The 20,846-nt window shown below is 44.4% G+C and overlaps 1 protein-coding gene and 1 non-coding gene across 5 annotated transcripts in view; one reads left to right on the top strand and one right to left on the bottom strand.

The window, feature by feature from the left end:
* Window positions 1-20,846, bottom strand: part of SORCS1 (sortilin related VPS10 domain containing receptor 1) — a 578,836-nt gene that overhangs the window by 33,838 nt on the left and 524,152 nt on the right. For all 4 annotated transcript variants that reach the window (XM_069568056.2, XM_069568058.1, XM_069568054.1 and 1 more), the window contains exons 20-22: window positions 10,179-10,312; window positions 7,830-7,953; window positions 2,048-2,160 (exon numbers count right to left, since the gene is read on the bottom strand). In XM_069568056.2, coding sequence (XP_069424157.1) covers window positions 2,048-2,160; window positions 7,830-7,953; window positions 10,179-10,312 — 371 coding nt within the window. The remainder of the gene's footprint in view (window positions 1-2,047; window positions 2,161-7,829; window positions 7,954-10,178; window positions 10,313-20,846) is intronic.
* Window positions 3,920-3,992, top strand: TRNAW-CCA (transfer RNA tryptophan (anticodon CCA)). The gene has a single exon. It is a non-coding gene; the product is annotated as a tRNA-Trp (tRNA).

Below are 20,846 nucleotides of genomic sequence, written 5' to 3' on the forward strand. Positions count from 1 at the left end.
CTCTCTAGGACAGCAGAGAAGAGAAACCAGTTGTCACCCTAGTGACAAGCAGCTCCAAGGATAAAGGGGCCTGTGGTTTGGTAGCTTCGCCCCCTGGTGGCCACAATGTTTAGCCATTGACAATGTCATTGATGCTCAGAGTCGTTAAGACAAAGGTGAAATGGCATTTACCCGGAGGCAGAGAAAATAACCCTTCCCCATCCCACTATTCCAATTACTCTCATCTCTCCATTTAACAAGACAAAGGACCCAGCAGAGTGGAGTGGGCAGAAAACTACTTGATCAAGATTTAAACCTTGAGGCCTGACTCCAGAGCCTGATTTTAAGCTGTACAACTTTGGGCAAGTTATTTGCCTCTATTCACCTGTAAAATGGGGATAATCATACTATCCATTTCTATATCATAAGCTAGGTTTCTTTTTTGTGATTATATGTGTCTAAAAATGCAAAACATTGAGAAGAGTTTCTTGAATTTTTAAAGTGCTAAATGAATATCCACAAAGACAATGGTATGATTATGGGGAATATCAGCTCTTTGCCAAAAGGCTGAATGTGAGATCAGTTTTCTGGGTGGAGGTTATCTGAATGGCTTTAATTCTTCTCACCCCTTTGTGTCGTGAGGCACCATGCGTCAGGTGCAAGAGAGAATGTATAACTAATCCTAAATTGACTTTTCTTTTAGGCTAAGAGTAGACCTCATTTTCTTGGGCGCCAAAATCACTGCAGATGGTGATAACAGCCATGAAATTAAAAGACGCTTGTTCCTTGGAAGAAAAGCTATGACAAACCTCAACAGCATATTAAAAAATAGAGACATCACTTTGCCGAAAAAGGTCCAGCTAGTCAAAGCTATGGTTTTTCCAGAAGTCATGTATGGATGTGAGAGGTGGACCATAAAGAAGGCTGAGCACCAAAGAATTGATGCTTTCGATTAATGCTTTCAATCTGTGGTGCTGAAGAAGACTCCTGAGAGTCCCTTGGACACTAAGGAGATCAATTTCAGTCAATTCTAAAGGAAATCAGTCCTGAATATTCATTGAAAGGACTGATGCTGAAGCTGAAGCTCTAATACATTGGCCACCCAATGTGAAGTGTTGACCTGATGAAAAGAGTCGACCAAAGAAAAGACCTCAATACTGGGAAAGATTGAGGGCAGGAGGAGAAGGGAGCAACAGAGGATGAGACTGTTGGATGGCATCATGGACTCAATGGACAAGAGTTTGAGCAAACTCCGGAAGACAGTAAAGGACAGGGAAGCCTGGCATGCTTCAGTCCATGGGGTCACAGAGAGTCAGACATGACTGAGCGACTGAAGAATAACCACCAAGAGTAGATGTTAGGGAAAAGTCATTTCTAATTTCCTGGGTTTGTGCAATAAACCCAAGCAGCTATATGAGCAGATATTCATTTCTCTGATTGTTTATGGAAGTGGAGTATGCAGGCGGAATGTGCCTAGATGAAGATGTCTTGTCAAATTGTGGGTGACATTTGTTCAGAAGGGGATGGACCTTACCACCTAGTTACCCTCCCAGAAACCAGATTGGATTCAGATCCTTCACTTTAATTTTGTGGCTTTGTCACTTATTAGCTGTGAGGCTTTAGACAAGTTATTTAACTTCTCTGAACCTCAACTGCTTAATCAACAAATAGAGACAATAATATTTTGCTCCTGGGGCTGTTGTGGGAAAGGAATGCTGTTAGAAAGAACTGGGACATAGTAAGATGACTACCTTCCTGTGCTGGGTACTCACTGTGCTGCTGTGCTGGGCATTCACGGGGCTGGAACCCAGGTTGCTCTTACTAACGGTATTCACTCTATGCCTTTCAGTATTATGCCCAGTAGCTATTTCACACATACTGACAGCTAACTGTGAATTCTGCCATGACCGTCACATATTGCCGTGGTCTTCTCTAAGCAGAACATAAAGGGTAAGGACCCCGTGATTATTCCATTTCCTGTCCCCCGTGGCACCTGTGACATGTCTGCACATGGGGGGCTCAGCTTTGCAGGCATCAGACTGGGCCAGAAGGAGCTGGCCACACTCACCTCCACCAAGGCCTTTTTGATGACTCGGCTGACGTCTCTCCTCCACTCAGGGATGTCTGGATTGTAATCGTCCAGGTTTGGAGAAAAGGACAGGCGAAGAGATCGGAATTCCTCTGTGGACGCCAGAGTAGAGGGTTACTATAAGTCAGATCGGCCTCTCAGGAAATCTGTTATACTTTCTATTTTATGCAAAGCCCTAACGCAGGGTCCTTGTCCTCCACACTCACCAGAAAGGCCTTACTAGAAGGCAAGGTCAACATCCCATCCTTCTTACCTCTGAGCTCCTTTTCCAGGCCAAAGCTTTAGTCTGTGACCCATGCTTCACTCCACAGCTTTGTGCATTGTCCCCAGTTCTAGCCCTTGTGCTCCTGGACGCTAAAGGCACACACCTGGAGCACTCTGACTGCATCACAGGTTTCTGCCTCTGGGCCTTTGAACACACAGCCGCTTTCCCAGAATGGTCCCCTCTTCCCACCTTCCACGCATGCAACACTCAAGCTCTAGTTTGAATCCTCACTGACTTAATACTTTTCCCACCACATTTTACTTTTCTTTTTTATGGTACAGCTGTGCTCTGCACATACTTTCATTATTATAATATAATAATTATTGTATGATTATATAATTATAAAATTCATCATAGTCACTCTATCGATAAATTTTGTTTGCATGGGAATTTCACTGAAAGGAATTTTCAACTCTCTATTTCAAGGATTTTGCTAGTTGTCACAGTAGCCTCTGAGTTAATCTTGGTCCCCCAGAAAGTAGATGAAATTATAAAGGCGATGATTTTGTGAGGAGAATTGTCTTTAACAGAATATGGGGAGGAAAGCAGAGGATCTTGGAGTACCGTCAGACCATGCCGCATATATGACACAGTGCAAGAGAGGGAGGAAGGTTCAGCGAGACTGATGGGAGACCCATGAGCTGAAGTCAGCCAGAGGAGCCCTGTGTCCCAGGAATGGGCTCACCTTAGTATTCCTACTGCATTCAGTCACTGGCTGGATGGTGCAGCCTTGGTCCTAACATGGTGATGGGTTTCAGAGCACAGCCCTGAGGGGGTCTTATCACACAGTCTACTCAGATCACACTGCTCCCCTGAAATCTGTGGGAGGTTCCTCACTGCACTTAGAAGAAATTCAGATTCATATCATGGCCTCCCTAGTACCACACAAACCAGCAACAACTGCCTCCTGCCACATGTCCTGTGGGCTGCCCTGTACTCCATGACGCCATCCTTCCCCATGTTCCACAGTCTGTAAGTTTCTTCCCACGTTACCATGCCTCTACTTCCCCAGAGGAAAGCCTGCTCAGCTCCTTTTCAGCCTTCAATTCTCCTGCAACCTCAGGTATCCTCCCTTTCACCAATGTGCTAATACCTTTCATCATGTGACCCTATTTGTCTTTACCAAACTTCTTTCTATTTAAATTATTTTGTTTGGGGGATAAGGGGGGAGGGACAAATTGGGAGGTGGGGATTGACATATACACACTGCTGTATATAAAACAGATAACTAATAAGCAACCTACTGTGTAGCACAGGGAACTCTGCTCAATACTCTGTAATGGCCTATATGGGAAAAGAACTGAAAAAAAGAGTGGATTTATGCATATGTATGGGCTTTCCTGGTGGCTTAGACAGTAAAGCGTCTGCCTGCAATGCAGGAGACCTGGATTCGATCCCTGGGTTGGGAAGACCCCCTGGAGAAGGAAATGGCAACGCACTCCAGTACTCTTGCCTGGAAAATTCCATGGACTGAGGAGCCTTGTAGGCTACAATCCATGGAGTTGCAAAGAGTCAGACTGGACTTCACTTTCACTTTCACGCATACGTATAATTGATTTACTTTGCTATACACCTGAAACTGGGTTTCCCTGGTGGCTCAGAGGTTAAAGCGTCTGCCTCCAATGCAGGAGACCCAGGTTTGATCCCTGGGTCAGGAAGATCCCCTGGAGAAGGAAATGGTAACCCACTCCAGTACTCTTGCCTGTAGAATCCCATGGACGGAGAAGCCTGGTAGGCTACAATCCACGGGGTCGCAAAGAGTCGGACACAACTGAGCGACTCCACTTTCTTTCACTTTCACACCTGAAACTAACACAATACTCTAAATCAACTATACTCCAAAATAAGCTTTAAATAAATAAATGTTTTTGTTGTCTGTCTCCCACACAGGAATATTAGTTCAGTGAGGATGGGGGCACAGTGTTCCTGGCCCTTCGGGACAGTGCCCAGGGGTAGTGCCTTCATGGTAGGTTTCCAGTGGCCAGGGGTCACTTAATTAATACATTTTTGTTGAATAAATGAAGGCATGAACATCTCTGTAGTTTATGCCTTTATTATTCAACAAACATTTCTTTCTTAAGCATGTTCTTATATTTCAGGAGGGGCTCAGCAACACTGGTAACACCAAAGACACATTCAGGAAACTAAAAAACCCACGTGTGTATTTCCTAACACTGCTAATGACTTCTCAGGAGCAGGCACTGAAGATGTGCACATGATCAGGACTGCATTTAAGGCAGTCAGGTTATTCCAAAGATGTATTTTTCAAAGTTTGACTATTTTGAGTCACACTGGTCACTGAGGTGAACATTCCCACTTCAGTTCTGATGGAGAAGAAGGAAATGCATATTAATTAGCAGCATGGGAAATGGCAGTGCCAAGGAATGACCCGCTGGGTCCTAACATTTCCCTTTGAAGATGTACGTGTTTGTCATTTTCACTTTCTTCGAACCTCTTAACCAAATTGTGCAGACTTCATCTCAAAAGAAGATATTTATCTTAATAAAGAGACACAGATGAGAAAAATGGTGCAGATCCCTCTATAATTCCTTAGCATGCTAAACAGCAGGGCCGAGAAATGTTATCTTTAAGTTTATTCAACAAATAGGGGATGCATGTGGGAGGACTGAAAAGGGTAAACGTCAATAATATATGTATTTTTTGCAGCTGCTGAGAGAGATGAATTCTACACATTTACATTTTCTTTGTTGCATTTAAGGGCAAACTTGAGCCCTGAAGCAAAGGAAGGAGAACCATGCAAACCAAATTTTCTTTCCTACAGTCTACTGTATGTCTTTGGGTAGGCAATCTTTCCTCTGCCAGCTTCTCAAATATGCTACCTCCTTTGGTCTGACCATAATGATCTTAAATTTCCCCAAAGCTTAATTAAACTTGAACAGGTTTCTTCCAGACTTCAGACTCTGACCTCCCCTTTCTTGGAGCATTTCTTTTAGAAACTTGCTATTATACATTCTTTCTGTGGACTTTTAAGATGTAAATCTTCTGCAACCAGGAATGCCTTTCTCAAGGACCCAGGAACCATCTTTGAAATGGTATCATTAAGAAAGACAGTGCCCCACCTCTGGGAGGGTAGGAACCATGTTTCCTAAGTAAACCCTTGTGTTCTAACCCCAGAGATAATCCAATCCCCCTGAGTCCTCCAGCACTTTCTGCCAGCTTATCCCAGAGTTTAAAACTCTCCCTGCCTTTTGTTTCTGTCAAGCTCAGTCTTGCCTATTTAATTTCCTGTGATACAGTTTCCTTTTAATAGGTCACACATATCATTAGAATTTTCCAGTTATACATGTGAAACCCTGGAAAACCCATCTGACCAAAGATGATTATGGATGCTGAAAAACTCAGGAATTTGGCTACAGGAAGCAGAGAGCACTTTCCCTGTTCAAGCTTTTAGTCAAGGGATCCCTTTTAATGAAGAGAACCCATTTGATGGTGAATGACCCACTCTGGAATGATGTCTTTCAAGGGATTTTTAGGAAGAGGAAGAACTAAGCATAGCAAGGGATAGAAGGTAGTCATCAAGGGAAACATTCTCTCTAGATTCAGAATTCTTATGCTCTGGCTATTATACTTACATTTTTCACTTGTAAAAGAGGGATAATCATATTTCTGATAAGCCTGTTCATAGGATTCAATAAAACAGATCTTATATATCCAATGCTTAGAATAAACACCAGTGAAAGATGCATCAATGTTAATTTCTATCACTACCAACCATCATCATTATTATTCAACCTGTCACTGAATAGGGATGACTTTAAGACAGTAACTTTCCATTTGGGGACCACAATTTCCTAACGCTGTACTAGCGGGTTGGACCAGAGAAGTCCAAGTTCGGTCTGTGGTTCTAATGGGGAGGTAGCTGTTGGACTAATGGGTCAATGCCCATTAGTGACACAGGTGACATCCCGGAGGGAGGGCGGAAAGAAAGAGAGCATTGGATAGAAAAGAATGAGAGCCAGCCAAAAGGGTAATTTCAGAGCACTGGGCCCTAGGTCTTGATGGTTGGAAGCCCAGCTCCACCACTTACTAGCTGGAGCAAGTTAATTACCTCTCTGAAAAAAAAAAAAAACAATGAGGTAATGATATTGGCTACCAACTAGATACATTCCTATAGCATAGAAAGGAGATGGAGAGGAAAGAGAAACAAAAGCTCTCCTCTATTCAGGCCACTTGGCTAAGAGGTCTCCTCACTGATGGGACCTTGGAGGCAAACCACAACCCTGCTTACTGCTGGGGCTTCTCAAACCTCTTCAGGGGCTGGGGGAGGGAGGAAACACTATGAAATCTAACAGGCGGCCACACGAGGAGGAGCAGTGTCCTCAGACGTGTTCAAAGTTCCTTACAAACTGCTTTCTGAATTTGAAGGTCAAGTTGGCAAAATCAGAAATGAAAAATAGGACCTGCATGAGAATCAATAAATTCTAGAACTGGGGCAACTGATACTACTTGGCCCATGAGTTCATGTGTCTCCGCCTCAGTCTCTCTATCTCTTTCAGTCTCTCATCTCGCTTTCCCTCCCTCACTCGATCCTCCCTTTTGCTCTCTCTGCACAGCATTTATTTCCTTATTTTCTTTTAAATTCCTGCTCTTTAAATTTTTATTTTCTGGGATGCATTAGTACCATTTTCCTATTAACAATAAAAGTTCATATTTTTATCATCTACTAAAGCACTTAGTGTAGATCCATCTGACTATCTTTCCACAGGGGAAAAAAAAAAAAAAAACCAAAATGAAATCAATTGGTATAAACTGGTTTTTTTTTTTTTTTGAATATCATTTCCCATCAAGGATCCCACCTTTCCTTTTCAGTAAATTTTCATTTCATGTGATACCCTGACCACATTCAGTTTCCCCGACTGATGACAAGAGTGTTCTGTACAGCTGTTTGTTCAAACTAATATTCTGTCCACAATCGCTCACCACATGTGCTTTTTATGACCCCTCCCTTGCTTTTAAACCAGTAGAGTGATTTTTAAATGATACATATTTATGGAAGAGATTTTCAGAGCATTTAGACATTGGCAGATTCTTCTTAATGATCAAGACTCTACGTTTGAACTTAAAAAAAAAAGGTTCAATATTAACCATTTTCATTTATAATAGGTTTAAATCTTTAAACATCACAAAAATATCAAATGGAGTGAATCAGCCTTCCACATAATGAAATTCACTTTTTTGTACCTAAGGTAGTTGAGTATACACTTACTCTATGGCACCAGAGCCAGTTCCAAAAAAAAAAAAAAAAAGGCAACAAACAGTCTTGAACAGTCTTGGGGTTTTGTGATCCCTACTTTGCTGGTGAACCACACCTTTCTCAAAAGAGGAGATGAGACTTGACTCAGCTCTTTCTCAACCACTACCGTCTGTTCTCTGGGTAGATTAATAAGCTAGCATGGCCTCTGGTGCCAAGGTACCAAACCATCTCATCTGAGTGATGGAGGCGGACAGTGATGGATCAGCAGATGGACCACTCACCGTAAACCGCGATGGTCTTCGTGTCTTGCAGGATGGCATTCCCAGCTGAGACCTGCACTGTGATGGTGTTCATCCCTTCAGAAGTAAACTTGAATGCTATGCTTCCCTCCAAGGTGATCAGGGGCTAAAGCAAATGAGGACATAGAGTGACGGGAGAGATTTTCAGTTATACCCAAGATAGGCACCAACTCTGAACCACCACCAAGCTCCTTAAATTAGTGGAGGCTCTTTCTAGGGCGCCCCCTATGTGACTGACTCCACCTATGCCTCCCTGTCACCTCGGGTCCAGTCCAGAAGGGGACTACCAGAGACATGACCGCCAAGAAACTCTACTCATTCCTTGTGAATCTGACACCTCTCTTCTGCTACAATCCTGATTCAGGACTGGGAAGATCAATAGGCCTTGCCTGCTGGTGGGGTGTCTCTCTGTCAATAACCTACTCATCAAGCAGATCCCTTAATCCAAGGCAACATTAAAATCAAGCCAAAAGAAGGGGCTCATATGAATCCAGATTTAAGCCAGTCACTGAAAGTGTGTAAGCTGCCAGTGCTTCCCTCCAGGGTGCGCTGCTTACATAAAATTACAATGGAATGCAGCGACAGCGGACACCAAAACTATGCTAATTAGATGGGTGTTGCCCTTGTGTGGCTTGGTTTGCTCTGAGAAGCCCCATCAGCAATTTCCTGGAAGAAGCTGCTATGGAAACAAGTACTAATTGGATCGTGGTTTGAACACTCAAAAAAAAAAAAAAAAAAAAAAGATTTGGATCAGTTCCTGTCATGCAACTGGACACTAGGATTCTGGGGAAAGTATTATTAGGCTCCTGACCTCCCTCCACTCGCTCCCCACAAACAGTTCATTCCTGTCTTTTCTTTAATTAATTTAAAAATCAAAATTCATTTAACTCCCTGTGTAGCAGAAGGTAGACGAAAGCCCAGCATAAGAAGTCTGCTTAACAGAATCTGTTGAGAATTTCTTCTTCTGCTAAAAGCTCAAGAAAAGAAGCAGCAGCAAGTAAGTTATTTAATAGTTTCACCTCCTAGTACTAGCATTCAAGCAAGTAACGCAGATTTCTCTTCTCCTGCGGATAGTGGGTCCAATCTGGACCCAATTTGCATGTACAGTTTCAGAAGAAATAAAAAAGGGCTTCTTTTCAGCTGATTTATGTCAGCAGGAGAGGTGAGAGATTCCTTTGACTGCCAGGCACGCAGCGGGTCTGGTGTCAGGAGAGGTTTCCTCCCTGGGCTTGTGTGAAATTATGGCTCCAGTTAAAGCCAACACTCAGCTCCGGGGTAGAAAGAGATTTGTATTCACACAAGAAGCATTGCGTTTGAAGAGCAAAGTTATAAGCAACGGCACCTCTGCTGCAAGAAGATGAAGCTCTCCATTCAGAGCCATTGGTCCGGGTCCTCTCGGGAAGATGATGCCAAGCTTCAGTTCTACTGCCTTTACTGACATTTGCAAGCAAATTTTAATTTCTGAGGATGGAGTGAGTTCCAAACTGAACCAGCGCATGCAGCCTGGTGTGCGGGGGAGAGAAACCCAGACAGGCATGAGAAAGGCCATGGATCTGCGTGAAGTAGCTGAGTGAGACTGGAGGAAGCCACTTCATCTGTGTCCTCCTCACTTTCCTCATCGGTAAAATGAAGGACTCGGGGTACATGAGGTCCAAGGTCTCCACTGGTTTGAACTTGCTGCTGACTTTGGATCACAGCGAGTGTTTGAAAGAAACTTAGAGCAGGAAGCTGAGCTAAAGAGGGGGCCATTTCTGATCCAGGCTGGGGAGTCATGGGGTGGAGGGGCCATAGGGCAGGGGGGCCCATGTCTGATCCAGAATGGAGAACAAGGGGCGAGGGGCGGGCTGCTCAGACGTCTGTGGCTCTTGTCTGTCTGGTGTCCACTGGTCTCTTCTCCTTTTGAGAGCCATTCCCTCCCTTCTCTTCTAGACAGATCTAGGAAGGTTGACTTGAACAGCTCTGTTTCTGCCACGAGCACCATGATCAAGGCATGGCCGGTATTATTACTCTGTTCCGGGATTCCTGTTAGAATTTTGGGAAAGATGGCTCATTTGCTCCACTGAGCTGTGACAACAGAAAGCTCAGGCTGCTGCTGAGGGTTACTGCAGAGTAAAGCCCATGTGGAACCCTGACTCACAGGAAGGCAGGGGTAAGAGTAGAGGTGTAGGCGTGAGAGAGACAGAGACATACTGAAGAGATGAGTGGGGCTCTCAGAGCCTGCCATTCCCAAGGTTGCCACAACTCCTGGGCTCTTGAGTTAGTATAAGTGATTTCTTTCCCTTTACTGCTCCAAGAGGAGCCACACAGGCCCTGCCCGGAAAGCCAACTCACCTCGGTGTTGTTCCCGTACCACCACACGTAAGTGAGGGTGCCCACTTGGCTGGGCCACAGCACGGCAGTTGCGTTGACCTCTTTGTTCTTCGTGGTGACAAAGGGAAGAGACAGGTGTACATGCTCCAGGGGACCTGAGGCAAGAGAGGAGAGAGGAGGCATGGAGAGGGAAGAGCTCTCTCTGCTCTGCACTCCCTGCTCTGAATCCACATTCCTTCTGGAAGCCTCCAAAACATCAGTCATGTTCCCAGAAGGAAGTGCTCAGGTGCCACCCCTACTCTGGGGGAAAGGGACATGTTGGGAGCAATTGTGTCTCCATCCTTTCCATTTATAGATCTTTCCTCCAGGTCTAAATCCTGAGTTATTTCTGTGTAAAAGCTTAAAAAGTTACAAGTAATTGATGAAGTCCTTAAAGGAACAGGAATAATATGAGATTTCACAGAGAGATGCAAAGTGTTTCCAAGAAACCTCCCAGAACCCATGTTGGGTGGGGGTTGGGGATGGCTATTATACAAATCCCCAAAACTTTCTACATGTAATTATTTTGTATTCTTTATTGGATTTTAAAGATGTATCTGAGTTATGGAAATATGTGTTTGTGTCTAACTGTGTTTGTGTGTCTGTGTAGCCCCCTGGTTAGGTAAGCACAGGGCTGAGCTGAGCCTGTCCAGGACAAAGACAGGCATGAGGGGGCAGAGAGAGAGTTCTGTGGTCCTCACGTTCTCAGGATGCACTCAGCCAAAACGTAGGATGATTCTACCTATAGAGGCCCAGTGGACCAGAAACTTTAGTCAGATGTACAAACCCACAAAGATAACAGTATCCTTTTCCTGGAGAACCACTAGATATACCTACCCTAAGATCCCCTGACTTTCTCTTCAAGTTACTGTTACCAGACAAAATGCATTCTCCTTTGAGGGGAACATGACAAAAATCCACCACCACCACCCGTATTCATGAGATGGAGAAGAAAGTGGTACTCAGGCCTTTGCACCTGCTTTAATCACTGTCCCCTCTAGTTGACCATATGATGTATTTTCTAGAGTAAGTCTTTGACTTCTTTCTCCATCTTCTTTTCTGCTGAGGGATACCATCCACACTCTGACCTTCAACTATGAACCACGTGCTTAGGGCTCCAAACCACCTTCTTGACTCCAGATCCAGTTGTTCATTTATGCTCAGCCATGTCCGACTCTTTGCAGCTCTATGGACTATAATCTGCCAGGCTCCGCTGTCCATGGAATTTTCCAGGCAAGAATACTGTAGTGGGTAGCCATTTCCTCCTCCAGGGGATCTTCCTGACTCAGGGATTGAACTCACATCTCTTGCATCTCCTGCATTGGCAGGCAGGTTCTTTACCACTAGCACCACCTTGGAAGCTCCCAGACTCAATTAACAGCCAGATATTCCTATGAAATACGCTGCCTCCCCCACCCCCCCACCATTCTGTATACTTCAATCTTGATGAATAACATCAGTGTTAATTCAGGGGAACAACCCAGAAACAGAAGGTCAGTCTTGATTCCTTATTTCTTTGCTGCCAACATCCATTTAGGAAACCACTGATTTGGTTTCATAAATTCTCTCTCAGAGCTTTTTGCATCCTGCCCTGGTTCATACACTATACACCAGTCTCACCTGAAGCAGTAGAACTTTCTCACGGATTTTACAGGCTCTAACCTTTCCCCTAGAGCCAGACATCATGGAATGAGAGTCAAGTGGGCCTTAGGAAGCATCACTATGAACAAAGCTAGTGGAGGTGATGGAATTCCAGTTGAGCTGTTTCAAATCCTAAAAGATGATGCTGTGAAAGTGCTGCACTCAATATACCAGCGAAAACTCATCAGTGGCCACAGGACTGGAAAAGGTCAGTTTTCATTCCAATCCCAAATAAAAGCAATGCCAAAAAAGTCCTCAAACTACTGCACAATTGCACTCATCTCACATGCTAGCAAAGTAATGCTCAAAATTCTCCAAGGCAGGCTTCAACAGTACATGAACCGTGAACTTCCAGATGTTCAAGATGGATTTAGGAAAGGCAGAGGAACCAGAGATCAAATTGTCAACATCTGCTGGAATATCAAAAAGGCAAGAGAGTTCTAGAAAAACATCTATTTCTGCTTTATTGGCTATGCCAAAGCCTTTGACTGTATGGATCACAACGAACTGTGGAAAATTCTTAAAGAGATGGGAATACCAGACCACCTGCCTGCCTTCTGAGAAATCTGTATGCAGATCAGGAAGCTAGAGTTAGAACTGGACATGGAACAACAAACTGGTTCCAAATCAGGAAAAGATTATGTCAAGGCTGTATATTGTCACCTTGCTTTTTTAACTTATATGCAGAGTACATCATGAGAAACGCTGGGCTGGATAAAGCACAAGCTGGAATCAAGATTGCCAGGAGAAATACCAATAACCTCAGATATGCAGATGGCACAACCCTTATGGCAGAAAGTGAAGAAGAACTAAAGAGCCTCTTGATGAAAGTGAAACAGGAGAGTGAAAAGGTTGGCTTAAAACTCAGCATTCAGAAAACGAAGATCATGGCATCCTGTCCCATCACTTCATGGCAAATAGATGGGGAAGCAATGAAAACAGTGACAGACTTTATATTTTGGGGGCTCCAAAATCACTGCAGATGGTGACTGTAGCCATGAAATTAAAAGACGCTTGCTCCTTGGAAGAAAAGTTACAACCAACCTAGACAGCATATTAAAAAGCAGAGACATTACTTTGCCAACAAAGGTCCGTCTAGTCAAAGCTATGGTTTTTCCAGTAGCCATACATTTCTTCATAGTTGGACTATAAAGAAAGTTGAATGTCAAAAAATTGATACTTTTGAACTATGGTGTTGGAGAAGACTCTTGAGAGTCCCTTGGACTGCAAGGAGATCCAGCCAGTCCATCCTAAAGGAAATCAGTCCTGAATATTCATTGGAAGGACTGATGCTGAAGCTGAAACTCCAATACTTTGGCCACCTGATGTGAAAAACAAACTCATTGGAAAAGACCCTGATGCTGGGAAAAATTGAAGGTAGGAGGAGAAGGGGATGACAAAGGATGAGATGCTTGGATGGCATCACTGACTCAAAGGACATGCGTTTGAGTAAACTCCAGGAGTTTATGATGGACAGGGAGGCCTGGTGTATTACAATCCATAGGGTCACAAAGAGTCAGACATGACTGAGCAACTGAACTGAAGTGAACTTAACTAAACCTTTCCCTATTCTAATCCACCCTCCTGCTCTGTGTGTCAAAGCCTGCCTCCCTCGATAATACATAAACTGGGGACTTCCCTGGCGGTCCAGTGGCTAAGACTCTACACTCCCAGTGCAGGGTGCCCAGGTTTGAGCCCTGGCTGGGGAACTAGATCCCATGTGCTACAACTAAAGATCTCATGTGCCACAACTAAATAAATAAAGATTTAAAAATTAATACATAAGCTAGATTAAGTCCCAGATGGCCCCATCACTTAGAATAAAACATACGATCCAGGGCAAGGGCAGAGGAAGTCCAAAGACCCAGAGGAGGAGAGGGATCTCCATGTTGGAAGAATAGTGAGAAATGGAGAAATAAATGGAGGGAAAGTGTATAAGACAATGAGATCTCAGAGATAATCAGGACATAGAGCACATTGGCCTTGAAGGCCCAGAGAGATGTATCTGTGTGTTTGTGGAAGTTCTTTCCTGCATATGTATGAGTACACATTATACATTCATGCATTGTATAGCAATGACTATGTGCCTTCTCACCCTCCAACTTGTTGTGAGAGTGATATTTCCAGAAAGCGATGCTACTCACATGCTCAAAATGAAAATTTCCATTATATAATCATCATAATAAGATAGCTAACACATACAAATCTAAAATTTCTGAGATAGAGAACACAGGCTGAAAACTTTTGGAGGGACCAGTCCTTCGTATTCATCTTTACATATATAGAAAATTGCATGGATGGACAGAGGAGTCTACAGTCCATGGGGCTGCAAAGAGTTGGGCACAACTAAGTGACTAAGCACACACACACAGATGTGTGCTGCGTGGACAGAGGAGTCTGGTGGCTGTAGTCCATGGGGCCACAAAGAGTTGGACATAAATAAGTGACTGAGCACACACACAGATATGTGCAGGTCCTGAGACCTAGCAGGTGCTGCGTTATTGGCTGGGTCACTGAACAAAACCAGGTAAGAAAGAGTTGGATACGACTTAGCGAACAAAGAACAAAGTGAACAAAAACATAATTTCCTGTTTCTGCTTTCGTGTGTGTTTTCCTCTCTTTATAAAGATTAGAGGCTGGAAGACCAGGAGAATGGAACTAATTTTCCGGTTTACAAGCCATATGATAAGAAGTAGTTGATCATAAGTCAGAATTGTTCAATGAAATAATAAAAGGGTAATATTTACTGAATGGTGGCTGTGTACCACATAGTCTGAACGACTTCTTGTTCTCATTTAATCTTCATAATAACCTTATGAAGTAGGCATTATTATCAGCTCCATGCAGAGATGAACTAACAGAGGAAGGTCACCTTCCTCCACTCCAGGGTGTGAACCAAAACAGTTCAAGTTCAGAGCCTGGGCCAGCTGACAAATGCCTGCTAAGACCCATGTTAACAAAAGAGCTATTATACTTACTGATGACTCAGACATGATGCAGACAGCAGGACATGCTTGTTACACAGGCTCTTGTTTATTGCATGGCTCCTGCCGTCCCTCATCACGTGATGTGCTCCAGCAGGTTCCCTGTGCTCCCTGAGGACCTTACTTACACACCTTTGTGATGGCACCTGTCCCCTCCTCTGTGACACTCCTCCTGACTCCCCAATCAGAGTTACCTGAATCAGCTAGACTGTGAGAACTAGCTAAGCTCAGGGAGACCAGCCATTTCCATCCTTAAAGGCTTCATCTTGGTCTCTCTTGAGCAGTCAAAAATTTTTAAAGTCCCAAAGGTCAAAATAAGGATAATGTCTGTGTCCCCTTAATGACAAAGCTGAATCTTGTTCCTGAAATATGGTCATCCCTCCACTCAGTAGTTTCTGAGTGCTACTGTGTGCCAGGCATTACTCTAGGTGCTGGGACATCTGTCCCTCGATGGTGCTTATGTATTATTGAGGGAGGCAGTGACTGCAAGGAGCAGGGCTAGTGAGAGCATGCTATTTTTGATGGGTAGTCAAGCAAAGTCTCTCAGAAGCAATGACATTTGACCAGTCACCTGAATAGCATGTATAAGGGCACTGTGCATCTCCTTGGGAAGCTCCAGGGTAAGGGCAGGGCACAGACCTTGAGAAGGAGGCGGCCTGTCAGGTGTGAGGAGAGCAGGAGACACAGGCAAGGAACAAGAGCAAATGAGGTCTAACTGGCATTCAGGACTCTCAGCAGGTCCGTTAGATGCTGAAGAATGTCTGCGTGTGTTTGTATAACTTTCATCTTGCGTATATAGACATACACACACATGCACGCACGCACACGCACACCCACACATCATCTGTTCATACGGCTGTGTGGCATTTAGCTCTCAGGTAGCTAAGTCCTCTTGCTTTTTATTTGTTTAATATACCTGATTCCTGTTGCTTCAAAGCCGAGCTTTCAACTCTCATTTTTCTGCACAGAGGGACCTGCCCTAACGGAACCTTGGAAGTGAAAGTCTAACCCATGGAAGCCTCCGGCTGGCTAGCCACACTCAGCTGAGAGCGGAACAAGCTAACAGACACCGCTTCCTCGGACAGGTGCACGCAATACACAGAGTGGACAGCAGGTGGCGCTGTACTATTCCTTATGAATCTCAATGTGGCTGGGAGAACTGATCATTCTGACCTGCCTCTGGCATTTGTTCTGAAGACCTACATGTCATATTGCTGTTTGTCTGAAATGCTGGGCTTCCCTGGTGGCTCAGTGGTAAAGAATCTGACTGCCAGTGCGGGAGATACAGGTCCGATCCCTGGGTTGGGAAGATCCCCTGGAGAAAGCAATGGCTCCCCATTCCAGTATTCTTGCCTGGGCGATCTCACGGACAGAGGAGCCTGGCGGGCTACAGTCTGTGGGACAAGAGTGGGTCACAACTTAGCAACTGAACCAAACCTGAAACATTAAAAAAAAATACCTAAGAGAAGAAACAAAAGAAATTCAAAGTTTGAAGATCCTGCAACAGAGTATCTTAAACTTCACTGGGCTTGAGGCTCATACTCAGCTGTTGAAGGCAGAGTATGTCACTTTAGGCAGCTGTCACTTTAGGCTCTGAAGAATGTCCATGTGTGTTCATATAACTTCCTTCTTGCATATATATACATACATACTTACACACACACACACACACACACACACACACACACATTATCTGTTCATACAAATGTGCAGGATTTAGCTCTCAAATTGAAGCCACACTTCCAGAAATTTTAGTCCGGTAGGTCTGGGAAGGGAATCAGGGCACTACATTTTTATCATTTGATTCCAGGGCAGGAGGCTCCTTAACCACATCTTATAAAGCCTAGGTCTGACATTCTCTGGCCAATAAAATGACCGTGTGATAACAAAGCTACAAAGGTTTTCAAGAACTGATCACTTTACCCTAAGCTGGGGACAGAGAGATATCTGTAAAGGACATCTTGGTAACAGGGTAGTTGAGGAGAGAGGTTCAGGAAGTATCGGAAACACCCCCCTCACCTTTTTTCCACCTCCTATTCTGCAAGTTTGCAAAATCTTCAGTGATTTTTTTTTTTTTTTACGCAAGACTGGCTGAGAGAGGGCAGCTTTCTGAACAGAAATCTGCATGTCCTCTAAATTCCCAGTCCCATGCAGCTGAAGGCAAACCTGGCTGCATCCCAGGTCTCATTAGTTTGCAAGCTAGCAGAGAACAGTGAATGCATTCCCCAAGAGATTCTCCGCTGTCAGGATACAGTAGATTACCCAGCTGCCCCCAGAGAGCCGCCCAGCCCTGTGTTACAGCAGGAACATCATCTCCACTTGCTTCTGATGACCTCTGCAAACCAGTACTTAAGAACCTTTGATTTAGAATAAAAGCATATTTCTGAACTGGAAAGAAGAGGTAGTGTGTGTATAAGACAGGCTGTGCAGCTTTTAGGAAGAGCCCTGGGTACAGGGGAGGAGGACTGGGTGAGAGGAATAGAGGGCAGGCTAGGGGAGCTGAACTGAGCTTTTGCTCAGAACCCACTAAGTACTAATGCACCTGCGGCATCATAATGGAAAATCAAGCTTGGCCAGTTGGCAGGGCACAGCATAAGATGTTTTATAGAACCTTTGGGAAATAAGGCGTGCATTTCTTATGTAATGGAGGAGAAAAACTAGCTTCAAAGCAATGCAGTGACTTGGCCAGGAGTTCAGGCCAGCATCTCTACTTAACAAGGGCCAACTTGTGCAGTGCTGGCTTCTATTTTTCCTACAAAGCCATATATCCCTTCTGTCACTGTGGCACTCAAAACCGCCATGCTACCCTCCACACTTCAGATTTGGGGGAATGGAAGTCAATTATGATTTCATCATGACTTCCTCTTAGTATAAAATAGTGTCAAATCACCGTACTTCTCTAGTCTTTGCTTTCACCATCTGAAAGAAAGGCCAAATGTTGCCCAAGATGGTAGATGTGTGAGGATAAACAAAGATGTTGATGCGTGAATGCTAAGTTGCTTTAGGTGTATATAAATCTTAGCAGTCCTATGGACTATAGCATGCTAGGCTCCTCTGTCCATGGAATTCTCCAGGCAAGAACAGTGGAGTGGGTTGCCATGCTCTCCTCCAGGGGAATCTTCCCGCACAGGGATGATACCCATGTCTCTTATGTCTCCTGCGTTGGCAGGCAGGTTCTTTACCTCCAGCGCCACCTGGGAAGCCCTAAAAAATGTTCACACATATGGTAGAACACAACGGGTCCTTTAGGAGAGAAGCCCTAGCAAAGCTGTTAGAACCTGCTGGCACTGCTCATGTTGTGGTTTTTAAATATATGTGACAAAATGGAAACATAAAACATAATCCTGCTTTCATACAGTTAGTACAAAAGTTAATTTTTATCCCCAAAACCAGGCTTAGAAAGGGGTCCCCTGATATGAGTCCTGCTTATTCGATCACTTGACCCAAGATGAGTCTGATAAAATTAGAATCAGAAGACAACACTTTCCATCACAGATCATCTGCTACTGAGGTTGAGGTCAAATCGCTCAAGCCATTCAATCAGCCTAATGAGATGAAAAGAAATTGCAAGTGAACAAACGGCTCGTTTCTTTCAGAAATCTTGGCTTCCGCAGCCCTTCATCTGGAACAGAGGTGAAAATGCTCTTTTCCTTCCCAGGATTCAGTAAGCCCAGGAGAGAGCAGGAGAGGGAGGTTCCCTCGTGGGATATGACCGTATGTAGGGTGATGGAGAGTCCACAGGGCAGATTGGGGCAGGGAGCTGTGGTTGACTACGAGAGACCCTGAGAAACAGAGATGGCAAGCTGCTGCTGAATTTTAAATCACTATTGACACATGCTTAGAGTCCAGGGATGTTTGATACACATATGGGGTATGGAATATAATAACTGTGATTCTTCAGGAGAGTAAATCTCTAACAAAACCTCAAAGAATAAGCTGTGTGGAATGATAACTGCCAGGTAGGCAACCATTCTCAGCTGTCGTTTGTGTGGCAATTTATTTTTGTTACTATTAACAAAGGTTTGTGATGTAATTTTAAAATATTTTGGGCTTCCCTGGTGGCTCAGCTGGTAAAGAATCTGCTTGCAATGCAAGAGACCTGGGTTGGGAAGATCCCCTGGAGAAGGGAACGGCTACCCACTCCAGGATTCTTGCCTGGAGAATTTCATGGACTGTATAATCCATGGAGTCGCAAAGAGTCAGACGTGGATGAGCGACTTTCACTTCACTTTTAAATATTTTAGGATTACTCCTAGCATATTATCACTTGTGCCCCCATAAATACTGAAATATAGAGAAGAATTACCTCTTAGTAAGCAGCAACTCCAGGAAGACTGTCGAGGACAGCTCAGGAGCGGCAGTCAGCAGGAAGGGAGCTTGAACCTGTGTAGTTGAACAGCTGGAGAAATGCCCTGCCTCTAACCTACATGTTCCTTCGGGATGATGTACAAAGCCATGGAGGGGAATAAGGGCTGACGACTTCCTCTGACCCCCAGCCTACGCTGGCACCTATAATAACCTAGTGACCACGGGCTAGGATTCCAGAGGCAGGGAGAACTGAGTCTGAAGCCTGGCCCTACAGACAGTAGGCCTGCACCCCGAATGGGCAACTTAAGCTTTCTGAACTGCACAGTTCTTTGTAATGTAGTCTTCCAGGGAGTGCCTACTTGATAGGGTTGTTCTGAAAAGAAAGGTCAAACACATAAAGAGTAGGTTTAGCATAAACCCTGGCACATAGTAAGAGCCTAACTAACATTAGCTGAAAGGGGGATGTGGCATTGGCACAGGCGGCACCTTGCAGAACTCTGCTTAAACTCAAAGAAGGACGGGTGGGTTTCTCCAAAGCCCTTGAGTCTTGAGTGTACAGGAGATGAGGATCACGAATGGCTGATAGAGCAGGAAATCTCAGTACTCTTGGGGACCTCTAAATTGCCCTGTCCTCCTGCTGGACCACAGAAGCTTAACAAAGGGAGTCTACTTGGCCCCTTGTGTAGCCAGTTTGCTCCAGTGGGCAAGGGTCAATTAAGAGGCTTGGAATACAGCCCAGCCTTAATACTCCTGACCTCGAACTTGGAATTTAAACAGGATCATTCATATAGAGACTAACTTTCATTTGAAAGTAAACCATTTCTCCAGCAAACTAAGTAGGTCCCCTATCCTTCTTTGGTTTTTCCAGTGGTCATGTATGGATGTGAGAGTTGGACTGTGAAGAAACCTGAGTGCCAAAGAATTGATTATTTTGAACTGTGGTGTTGGAGAAGACTCTTGAGAGTCCCTTGGACTGCAAGGAGATCCAACCAGTCCATCCTAAAGGAGATCAGTCCTGGGTGTTCATTGGAAAGACTGACGTTGAAGCTGAAACTTCAATACTTTGGCCACCCGATGCAAAGAGCTGACTCATTTGAAAAGACCCTGATGCTGCGAAAGATTGAGGGCAGGAGGAGAAGGGGACCACAGAGGATGAGATGGTTGGATGGCATCACTGACTCAACGGACATGAGTTTGGGTAAACTCCAGGAGTTGGTGATGGACAGGGAGGCCTAGAATGCTGCATTCCATGGGGTTGCAGAGTCAGACATAACTGAGTGACTGAACTGAACTGAACTGATACTTTTTTGGGGACAACCATATAGACTATACCAAAGCCTTTGACTGTGTGGATCACAATAAACTGTGGAAAATTCTTAAAGAGATGGGAATACCAGACCACCTGACTTGCCTCTGGAGACACCTGTATGCAGGTCAGGGAGGAAGAGTTAGAACTGGACATGGAACAACAGACTGGTTCCAAATAGGAAAAGGAGTATGTCAAGGCTGTATATGGTCACCCTGCTTATTTAACTTATATGCAGAATACATCATGAGAAACGCTGGACTGGAAGAAGCACAAGCTGGAATCAAGATTGCCGGGAGAAATATCAATAACCTCAGATATGCAAATGACACCACCCTTATGGCAGAAAGTGAAGAGGAACGAAAAAGCCTCTTGATGAAAGTGAAAGAGGAGAGTGAAAAAGTTGGCTTA

Source organism: Ovis canadensis, chromosome 22 (genome assembly GCF_042477335.2).
Source record: "Ovis canadensis isolate MfBH-ARS-UI-01 breed Bighorn chromosome 22, ARS-UI_OviCan_v2, whole genome shotgun sequence".
Lineage (NCBI taxonomy): Eukaryota > Metazoa > Chordata > Mammalia > Artiodactyla > Bovidae > Ovis > Ovis canadensis.